The sequence below is a fragment of the Corvus hawaiiensis genome, chromosome 8 (genome assembly GCF_020740725.1).
Source record: "Corvus hawaiiensis isolate bCorHaw1 chromosome 8, bCorHaw1.pri.cur, whole genome shotgun sequence".
In the NCBI taxonomy this organism is placed as follows: Eukaryota; Metazoa; Chordata; class Aves; order Passeriformes; family Corvidae; genus Corvus; species Corvus hawaiiensis.
Window position 1 is genome coordinate 37,809,559 of NC_063220.1, and position 11,307 is coordinate 37,820,865.

General features: G+C 48.0%; 1 protein-coding gene across 1 annotated transcript in view; it reads left to right on the forward strand.

Moving 5' to 3' along the window:
* The window catches only part of PTEN (phosphatase and tensin homolog), a 49,568-nt gene extending 43,470 nt beyond the window's left edge, over positions 1 to 6,098 (forward strand). The window contains exons 8-9 of the mRNA XM_048310931.1: positions 929 to 1,153; positions 2,465 to 6,098. Coding sequence (XP_048166888.1) covers positions 929 to 1,153; positions 2,465 to 2,650 — 411 coding nt within the window. The 3' untranslated portion in view covers positions 2,651 to 6,098. The remainder of the gene's footprint in view (positions 1 to 928; positions 1,154 to 2,464) is intronic.
* Positions 6,099 to 11,307: the final 5,209 nt, after the last annotated feature.

Here is an 11,307-nt window from a genome sequence, read left to right on the forward strand (position 1 = left end):
TTGCATCTTGGATCTTTGGCCTGAAAAGCCAAATCAGAGGCAAACAGGAGATGTCATCTGTAGCTCAGGGTCAGCTGGAGAGGTGCCTGGTGTGCGAGTCAGGGCCAGCCTGCCAAGGAGAGCTGACCTTGGAAACATCAGCTCTTGGCTGGCAGAAGGCTGCCTCTCTCCAGAGCCTTCAGGATCTCTGGTACAGGGGTGTCCTGCCTCGTGGTACAGCTGGAGCTGTGGCAGAGCGGAGAATCAAACTGCTGATGCTCGTCTGTCAAGTTCTGCTTCAGCTGAGTGTCCTTCAGCTGTCTCTGCCTCGGCTGCCCCCTGAAGACTTCCTGCTGAGTGGCAGGGCAGCAGGCACTGGGGCTGCCTTCCCTTGGTGGGGCTCAGCACAGGGCTGACTGGGCGAGAGCATCTCAGCACAGCAGCAGTGAATCCATTACTAGAGTAGTGGATTTGTGGTTTTGCTCAATTGTTGCTGTCTCTGTATAAAAGTAAGAAAAGCTTTCTGTTACAGGGGAGATTCAATATTACTCATCTCAGCTGGTTCACACATGTTGTCTCTGCTGGGTTTAGGGATTGCTTGGCAAGGTGTGAGCAAAAAAAAAATCTGTTTATGCCTTGCGAGTTTTAGTTTATTTATTATCATCTGCTTTTATTGCAGGTATGATAGTTTTAAGCCCAGCTCACGATAAGTGTCTTCTAAAAGCTTAATTGGTTAAAATTGAGGTCGATTAACGCAGATTTTTGTGTGTTGTCCAGGAGATGTGGTGAAAATGTCTTTGCATGCAATGTAACAAATGATGTACTGTTGTCCAGCCAGGTTTTGCCTGATATTACAGATTTGGTTTGACCAGATGCTGATAGCAGTCTAATTAACGTGCCATTAGTGAATACTAAAGCAAGCTTGTTTTCTGTGTTCTTCCTCCCCCAGGACAAAATGTTTCACTTTTGGGTAAATACATTCTTCATAGGACTGGATGAAAATTCAGACAAAGTAGAAAATGGAAGTCTAGTTGCAGATCAGGAACTTGATGGTATTTTCAGTACAGAGCGCTCAGATAATGATAAGGAATATTTAATCCTTACATTAACAAAAAACGATCTAGACAAAGCAAATAAAGACAAAGCCAACAGATACTTCTCTCCAAACTTCAAGGTCAGTATATTTTATGTGTGAACAAAGCTGAAAAGCTGCATGATTTGTTTGTCTTGCCTTTGGGAGGGACCATGTGAAACTGCTGTGTAGAAGCCAAGTCCATGTGTTGGTATTGCCATCACTTAGCAAAGCTTTGAGCTTTGTACTTTTATCTGCTTTTTGGGGAGCTAATGGACACTGAGAGGCTGGGGTTGAAGTCTTCAGGTTGTTCCAGGTGTTTATCAAAGCCATCAGAGGTGTAGGAGAGCCAGTGACCAGGTGGCATCTTCCCTGTTGCAGCTGCATTGCCGGAGCTCTGGGCTGGTGACCCTGAACTCCTGAGCTGATTTGCAGCAGTGCTTGTTTCATGGGAAGCAGAGAGGGCCACAAGAGTGATTTGGGGTCTGGAGCATCTCCCTGATGAGGAGAGGCTGTGGGAGCTGGGCCTGGTCAGGCTGGAGAAGGGAAGGCTGACAGGGGATCCCATCAACCCGCACAAATCTCTCCAGGGGGTGTCAGAGGAGGGTGCCAGGCTCTGCTCAGTGACAGGATGAGAAGCAAAGGCCATAAACTAAAACACAACGAGTTCCACCTCAACGTGAGGAAGAACTTCTTTCCATGAGGGTGGCAGAGCCCTGGCACAGCTGCCCAGGGGGGCCTGGAGTCTCCCTCTCTGGAGACATCCCAAGCCCACCTGGAAGTGCTCCTGTGTCAGGTGACCCTGCCTTGGCAAGGGTTGGACTGGATCATCTCCAGAGGTGCCTTCAACCCCAGCTGTCTGTGATTCTGGGAAGACCTTACCCTGGCAGCTCAGCTTTGAGGAATATGAGCCATTGCCAGCAGTGTTTTAAACGTGAAAAAGGCATTTGTAAGAATTTCAGCATTTTCTAACTTGCTCATAAAAGGTGAGCCAGTGCTCATTTGAAGGTAATGGTCGTAGCTGCTTGGAACATTGCTTGGATCAGACTTCCCACACATGAGTCACCCATTAGAGGGTGTTTTGTTCTCTCCTGTGTGCCCTGGATGTAACCTCCTGGTGCTCTGGGAGGTGTGGAAGGCAGGAGGGTGGTGGCATGGCCTGGTGTGCTGGGATGTCCTGCTGCTGCAGCTCAGGAGCACCTGAGCACTCAGCCAGACACAGCTCCTGCAGCTGGGCTGGAAAATCCTGCTGCTTTGCCAGGGGTGGTATTGAGAGGCTGGCAAACCTCTCTCTGGAGAGAGGAGCACTGGACTCAGGGTAGTGAAGGAGCTGTGCTGTTAAAAATTGCTTTGTTGCCTGTGCTCAGTTGAAGTCCAGGTTCCCTTTTTAAATGCTGTTCTTTCCTTCCTCAGGTGAAGCTATTTTTCACAAAAACAGTAGAAGAGCCATCAAACCCAGAGGCTAGCAGTTCAACTTCTGTAACACCAGATGTTAGTGACAATGAACCTGATCATTATAGATACTCTGACACCACTGACTCTGATCCAGAGAATGAACCTTTTGATGAAGATCAGCATACGCAGATTACAAAAGTCTGAATATTTTTTTTATCAGAGATAAAAAAAAAAAACCATACAAAAAGAACCAACCATGAAGAGAAACAAACTTGAATAAACTGAAAAAAAACAAGGACCTTTCTAAATGGCAAAAGGACATAGTGTCAGATTACCAATTATAGGAACAATTCTTTCCTGACCAATCTTGTTTTGCCCTATAAATCTACAGGGCTTGACACTTGTCCAGTCGGGGGGGAAAAAGAAAGGTTACGTAGCTCTTATATGTATATACCTTTTTGTGTCAAAGGACATTAAAACTTCAATTAGGAACTATAAACATGGCACTTTCCCATTTTATTCCAGTTTTATAAAAGTGGAGACAGACCTAATGTGTATGCGTAGGAATTTTTCCTTTTGTGTTCTGTCACCAAACGAAGTTTCAAAAACCGAAAAAAAAAAAAAATTTCCAGGTTCACATCCTGCCCCTTTTTTTGCACTCGTGTGGCAACAGAAAAGTCTGCAGTTGGCTAAGAGATGTCTCTAGAAGGTTTTTTCCTACATTCTAATGCATGTTTTTTGGATGGGGCTGGAAGGTGATGCTCGGAAAGGAGCGTGGCCTGTGTACCATATCCGGCTGTTCCATGCACCTTTCCTCAGCATGCTGCCCTAATTCATCCGGGACAATGGGTGAGGAGTCGCCGCTGTCACTGCTTGTTGTTTGTGCATTTTTCATTTTTTTTAAGTGTAATGGTGCTAGAAAAGGCAGCTAGAGGGAGTGATTCTGTCTAGGGGTACAGGAATGAACCTTCACGACACCCGCGAGACCCGCGAAATGAAGGGAGACAAGGAATTGGGGTCACGAGAAAACAAAAAACAAAAGGAAACACAGCAACAATGACTTAACCATACAAATGTGGAGGCTATCAACTAAAGTAAGAGCTTGAAACAAATGGTTCCAAAATTTGACAATGATTTATTGGGGTTTTTTTCTGAATTGTAATGGCTGCTCCATCTCCTGTGTAATCAAGGCCAGTGCTAAAAGTCAGATGCTCTTAGTGCAAAAACATCAGTCAACATCTTACATTTATATCAGTAGTTTTTCAATCATATTCCTGCTGTGAATACTTCATGTGCTGCCTTGCAAGCTTTTTTTTTTTTTTTTTTTTTTTTTTTTTTTTTTTTTTTTTCCTTCTCTCTCTCATGAATATAAAAAGATTTTGTAATGGTGCACAGGAAATGTCATTGGAGATTCTCCAGGTTAGTGTTTGTTTTGAAGATTTCTGATGCATTTATTCAATCAAACCTCTGTCAGCCGTTCCACCCCTTTGACCTTACACATTCTATTACAGTGAGTTTTGCAGTTTTGCACACTTTTTTTTTTTTTTTTTTAATGTCATTAACTGTTAGGGAATTTTACTTGAATATCATTACCTGCAACGTTTAAAAAACGGACATTACACACCAGAGAGAGGAAACCAGTGTTGCAGTAAATTCTCAGCGCTGTGTAAATGAAGATTAAAAAGCAGAACTTGTCCCAAATACATTGCTATAAACAGCAACCCCACAAACCACCCAACAAATTGGTTTTCTGAACCAAGGGGCAGCGTTGGGTTATTTGTTCACACAAATAGCCAAGGCTGGGTAGGGCTTGAGGTTGGCTTCTGCTGGACAATTGTCGTGCCCAGCCTGAGGTGACTCAGGAGTCCAGCTGCTGGTGCATCCAGATGTGAAGTCACTGCCAAAATGGGCCCCTCAAAGTGGGCCATGAACAGCTGACCCCAAATTGATGCTCTTTTTAGGATGCAGTACACACATCCCCCTGCTTAATTAACTTCTCGGTGCTGACATGGAAGTTCATGAGCTGTGTTCTCAGCCAGAATTATGAATGGGATCTGTCAGAGCCCTGTGCAGCAGCATTAATGGTTGGAATTTGAACGAGACAAGGCAGGACTTCCACTAATTACAATTGGTAAACCAAGGTGTAAAGGGCTTTTTTTTAAAAATTTTCTTATCTGGTTTCTGTTGGTCAATTCTGCTCCTCAGAATCATGATTCTAACTTCTAACAAAGCTGGTAATACATTCTGACTTACAGGTTTAATTAGACTTCAGTGGATCAAGGTTCAGTGCTCATTGTGATGAGCAGGAGGTGGTTTTCCCTTGGGAACAGGAATTTTAACTCTTACCCTTCCAATCATGTTTCACCCTGTCTGGTTTGTAACAGTTGAAAATTGTGTTGGCTTAATAAACCAAACTGTTCCTGCTTGGATAGTATTGGGATCTTGGCACTGCTGCGTGTCCCACTTTGGATAATCAGGATTGGATGGTGCAGTTCCAGTCGGTGACGCCGGATCGGGAATCAGGACGCAAGGATGGGCTTTTGCACTGTTAATTTTCCTTTGGAATGTGAAGGTTGGAATGAGGGTTTCGATTTTTTTTTTTTTTTTTTTTTTTTTTTTTTTTTTAATGTTTCGACGTCTTTGAGAAGCCTTGCTTACATTTTATGGTGTAGTCATTGGAAATGGAAAAATGGCATTATATATATATTATATATATAAATATATATTATACATACTCTCCTATACTTTATTTCAGTTACCACCCCCATAGAAGTTGACAAGAATTGCTATGACTGAAAGGTTTTTGAGTCCTTATTAAAACTTTATTTATGACAGTATTCATAATTAGCTTGAGCTGCATTCTGTAGGTAATCTTTCCTTGAGTTTCCGGACTGTACGCTTCAGCCTGTTGGGATGTGCAAGAGCTTACACGTCTGAAACTACTTGAAGGCATCACTTTGGGAAGAGCTTCACTCTTAGGCCCTGAAGCATCCCCTGGGCTCGGGCAGCCCCAGTGAAAATCCTTGCCACAGCTCCTCCAGGGCAGCTGTGCCAGTCGGCCTCCAGATTCCTCCCCAGGGCACACATTGTAAGCTGGAGTTTACATGCAGCATCAAAATCAGCTTTCCAAATTCCAAAAACAAGCCCTTAAAATAACCCAAAAAGAGGATGCTGGTGTGCAAGTTCCATGTTTAGTCCTAGCAAATGTGTGCAATATGTTAACGATGCCTGTGGTTGCCACGAAGTGCCTCGTTTACCTTCTCAATACTGTTGGAAAGTGTCGTGCATGCAGATGGATGGGGTGGGACTGTGCACTAAAAGGGGCTCTAACTACAGCGTTTGGCAGAGCTGCCTTTCTCTGCCAGTTCAAATTTCCAGTCTGTTTTCATATAGCATATATATATATAGATACTAAAAGAAAAAAAAAAAATCAGTCTGTTAAGCAGCCTTACTCTGATTCAGCCTCTTCAAATACTATTGTGCTGTGCAACAGTGGCTCTGTGTGTAACTGAGAATACACAAAAACCAAGTATGACATGTACAGGATAATGCCTCATACAAATCAGATGTCCGTTTGTTATTGTGTTTAACAACCCTTTATCTCTTAGTGTTAAAACTCCACTTAAAACTGATTAAAGTCTCATTCTTGTCACCGTGTGGGTGTTTTATTGCAGTGTTCTGAGCCCGGCAAACAGCTGAAATGTTGTGCTTGTGAAGCTGTGGAACTTGGAGTGTGGTGCTTGGAGCCAAGGGTGCTCCTTGTGCCTCCCGGGATTTTGAGGGAGCTGCAGCTCCAAAGCCTGGTGTGTTCAGAGGTTCGAGCCAGGGTGGCAGTGGAATTGCAGGGGTATCAAACCTGCCGAGGGGCAGGGGCACCTCCTGGGCCATTAAACCACACAGGAAGGTGCCTGTCCCCAGCGCCTGAGGAGCTACAGGAAACGTGGAGAGAGACTCTTGACAAGGGCTGGAGGGCCAGGACCCAGGGAATGGCTTCCCAGTGCCAGAGGGCAGGGCTGGATGGGATATTGGGAAGGAATTGTTCCCTGGCAGGGTGGGCAGGCCCTGGCACAGGGTGCCCAGAGCAGCTGGGGCTGCCCCTGGATCCCTGGCAGTGCCCAAGGCCAGGCTGGACACTGGGGCTCGGATTCTGCTCTGGAGACAGCTGAGAAGCGCCGTGGGCAGAGGATTGTATTTGACTTGCACACTCTTGTCCCGTTGACTGGAAGTCCCATGGCCCAGCCCTCAGCAGCTAAAGGTGGTTTCTGGGCAAAACTGCTCATTTTTTCCGCTCTGGTGACCAATGTGTGACAGAGCTTCCCAGGGAGGTGCTGGGTGCCAGCACAGCGGACAGTCCCCGTGCTCCATCCCCACACCTGGGGTTTCCGTGTCCCCTGAGCACTCTCCAGCTCCAGGGCCTGCCTGGCTGAGCTTTCCAAGCCTCTGGCATCAGCAGGGAGCAGCAGCTCAGTTCGTTCAGCTCCCTCTCCAGGCAGCCACAGAGGGGTGGTTAATAATTAATTTGTCTTCTTTTCAAGCTGCAGCAGAGTTCTACACTGCACTCTTTTAAAAAGGAGTGATGCTGGGAGGGGAATTTTAAGCTGTGTTTGCTGCAGTCGGTTGGCTCCAAAGGGAGTGATGGCGTCTGCCAGTGATGATGTTTGTGTTGGTCTGACCAGATTCCCTGAGGTGACCTGGGTGCACTGGGAGCTGGACTGAAAGAAAAAAGCCCAACAAACCATTCCTATGGACTGAGACTTGATACAGAGGGAGGGAGGTCAAAAAAGGAGTCAGCTCAGTGTCTGCTCAAAACCAGAGCACGAATTGCTTCTCTGGCTTCTTCTCACCCTCATTCTTTGGTATTTTCTCAAACCCCATCTTTCCACACCTGTTCCTGGTAACTCTGCTCCCTTTTTTTTTTTTTTTTCCATACAATCCTGTGCCAGGAAGATGAGAAAATCCCTTTATTTTGAACGGATGGGCCCACTGAAATAAAAACCCTTACTGTGTTTCTTTGCCTTTTGCTCCCTGTTCTTTGAGACTTTTTCTAGCTGGGCTTTTTTTACGGTGTTTCATTGCTTTACCATGTGTTTCTTCTCATTCCCCACTTTTCTTCTGTGCTTCCAAACTTTTCAGCCACTGCTCTGTGTTGCATTATAGGACAGGTAATTATTTTCTGCCTGGGCTTTTTGTTTGTTTGTCTGTTTGTTTGTTTGTTTTTTATACCAAGCTTTAGTCTGAAGGTACAGCAAGGAGAAACACTTTTAGGTTGCTTTTAAAATTTTTTTTAAGAAGAACAGCTCTGAGAAACATCAGGGCTGTGCAAGTTCAGCAGGTGTGCTTGCCTTGGTGAGCTCCTGGTGCTCTGCACGAACCTGGGTGAGTTTGTCTGGCCTGATGGGAACGATGAGCGCATGGGCTGGACTTGTGATGAGCAACCTGAATGAAAAACGCTTGCTCACGAACCGCTGGGCTGCGCTTTCCAGGTGCAAGTGTTGCTACATGGGCTGTACTGGCTACAGAAACAGAAAAAATGCCTTAGTGGGGTTTATTTTTAATTTTGGGGGGCTCCTGTGCTTGGTAATTTACTTTGTGCCCCATCGCTAAGCCCTGAGGTCGGTGGCACTTGGCCTTCGTGACCTCCTGTTCACAGAGGAGCTTTAAGCTGATAAAAGGGGGTATTTCAGAGGCTGAGCCCTGTGCTTTAAAATGCCCTTTGTATAATTCAGGCTGCTTCAGGCCCTACTGGTGTTTTTTTGGCCTTTGACAAAATAATTGCAGTGTGGATGTTATGTGGGGTTTGGAAGAGGCTGAAAGCAGCTGGGGAGTGCTGGGTTGAGGCATTCCAGCCCCCTGGACAGAGAGATCAGGGCTGCCCCATCCTCTGGAACGTTTCTGTGGCAGGAGGAAAATGGCAGAAGGAAACGGGAAGGATTCTGTCATGGAAATCTGTGCAGGAATGAGCCTTTTAAATGGAAATTAATGACTTTGGAGGAGAAGGCGGCAAAGGCTGTAATGTAAAGCAGGATTTGGTAATGGGAGAGAGAAACCTCGTGGGTGGAGGCATGGAACTTGTGAGGAAAGGGGTGATGGCACATGTTTATACAGACTTGCTGGGGTTTTGCAAGGATGGGATGAAACAGCTGATGAGAGGTGTCTGAGAGGCATCTGGAGGGCGGGAGATGCGTTTGAGAGGTTGGCTTGGGGATCCTTTGCTTTAAAAAGTGTTTGAAGCTATGGAAACAGGGGGGCTGACAGCTCCAGACTGGAGTTGGGACTGCAACCAGCTTAGGAAAACGTTGGAATTTGCATTGGAGGATGGTAAAGATCACGCTGCAGTGAGGGGAGACTGATAACATCCGCTCACCAGCACAAGAAGGAGTTATTCCTCTTCCCTGAATATCAGCGCTTGGGAAGGACATGGATCTTTCCTGAGCTCCGAGTGTACAGAAAAGCAGCTCTGGCCCACGATTTTTGAGTGTCTGAAGGTTCAGGGGTGCTCAGCCCTCACTCACAGGTGGGCACCCTTCAAACCAACCTGCAGCTGAGGCCTGTGGGGAGGGCTGGGGGCTTGGAGGCTTCCTGGAGGAGCTGCAGCCCCCCAGGAAAGGGAAAGGGCTGCAGGCAGCTGGGAACCACTGAGCTGAGAAACACAGAGCAATGATGAAAAGCTAAATAGGAGGGTTGGGATTATTTTTACCCCGGCTTGTCCACCCTCTTGGCTTTTAATTTGTCTCTTTTGTGCCGAAAGGAAGGAAAAGCTTTGCACAAAAGCGCCTTGGTGAAGGTCCCAGCCCTGGGATCAGGAGCTCCCGTGTGCTTTGCAGAGGTTTTCCCTCTCCATCCATTCTCATCCCTCTTCTTCCCTGTCCTTGTAGCAAAAAATCTTCAGAGTAGGAAGCTTTGATCACTTCAGTTCAGAGCAGTGCAAGGGCAGCACTTCAGGCCCCTCTGGGAAGGTAGGGTTTGTTTTTTAGGGATTTGGCAACATGCTCACAACAGCAGGAGGTGGATGGGTGGACACAGCCTCAGGCTGCCCCTGAGGTGGGTCCTGGCAAGGAAGTGGGCAGGTGCAGCACGGGATGGATGTGCCCTGGAGTCACTCGCACCGGCCAAAGAGGGACCAGGTTAAGCAGCACGGCTGGGAAAGGAAATAATCTGGGGATCTGTGAAGCACAGGACAGTCCTCTGAGAGCAGCTGGGGACCCTGTGGCAGCACCTGCACCTTCATCCAGATGCTGTGGCATGAGCTGGCCAAGAAGTGCTGCCCAAAACCCCCCTCCCTGTCCCTGTCAGGTTGCTCAAGGTGTGCTTTTGACGTGTTTGTGGCCGTGACCTGGCGTCCTCTCTTCAATAGCTGCCTTCCCTTTGAAAGAAGCATTTTTCAGACAGAGTTCATGACCTTTTTGGGATGGAACACGGTGCCCAGCTCATCTGTAGCTGAGCTATTCAGACAGCAGCCCACTTCCTGCAGCGCTTGCACGGGAGCTGGGCTGGTCCTGCGCGGTTTCAGCCCCGGAGCGGTGCTCAGGGCTCAGACACCTGTGTGCTCTCGCTTTGCTGCTCTGTACCTGCAGCTCTGGTGACTCCTCCCCGTCACCCTGCCGTGAGGTGGCCCTGCTGCTGCTGTGTCCCTTCCTTGTGACAAAGCCCTGGGTGCTGGGCTCCTCTGCACATCTGTTTGTGGGGCCGCAGGGATTCGTTTCCGACCGTGCGGAACCGTGCGCAGCAGAGCCTGTGAAGTGCTGCCCAAGTCCTCTCTCGCCTCTTTCCACATGAAGCACTTTCTTAATGAAGAATTAAGAGACCTCGGGGACCAGATGCAACTCAGTGATGGAAATAGTTGCACAATAGAGCGTTTGATTAATGCCTCCTGATTTTTCCAAGAGCTGAAGCCCTTCAGACAAAGCAATCTTGGCTTAACTGCAGGGAGAAGGAAAGGCAAGAGGAGAGGTGAGAAGCCTGGACAAGGAGGTGTGAGGGAGGTAAAAGGAGCTGAATGTCCACATAACAACATCTGAAGGAAAAGCTGAAGGAGAGGAACTCAACGGCCCACTGCTGCCTACTTGCTTTGGGTGGTTGGTTTTGTGGTTTTATTTAGCTCAGTGTCTTGCTGTAAAGCCTTACAAACGTAAGAGTAACAGCTTGAACGTACATCTGTGGATCCGCACAACCGCTCGGGCTCACCGCAGTGGGTGCCCTGCCCTGTGGCTGGAGGTGACCGTTCAGGGGTGAGTAGATGCACATCCGAGACCAGCCTCTCACCAGAACCAGCTGGTGGCCAGGGGCTTCCTGAACCTGCAGTGGTCTGTGTACTCAGCAACCTCCCACACGTTCGTCCTCAGGGCACTGCTCCCCTTCGCCCTCAAACTGATGCACAGACTCTTGGCATCCTCTGCCTCTTCGGACAAGGGGTTTCACAGGTGCTGTGGGGAACTGAGGGAACATCTCCTGAATTCAGCCGGCCACTCCGAGCGCTTGTGCTGGAAGAGGCAGAGGAAGGCCAGTCCTTCCTCCCGCTCCTCCTTCTCCTCCTTGCTTGCCCTCCTGGAGATCTCTGGCAAAGACAGCTCCAGGCTGAATTCTCCGAGCCTGAATGCAACACTCCCAGGGGAAAGCCATCTCCAGAGCTCTCTGCCATGCAGAAGCCCCCTTTTAGGAGCAGGGGTGATTTCCCCTCGTCCCTCGTGGCGCAGCTGTGGCCGCCGGACCCGTGCGTGCTTTGCATTCCCCAAGAGGCAGCTCAGTTTGGCATCACTGTCCTTGTGACCCGAGCTCTGGTGGTGACACGGGCGAGGATGGCTCTCCCAGGGGTTTTTAGGTGGCACAAGCCCTGCGTGGGCCATGGCCACAGGTGCCCGTGT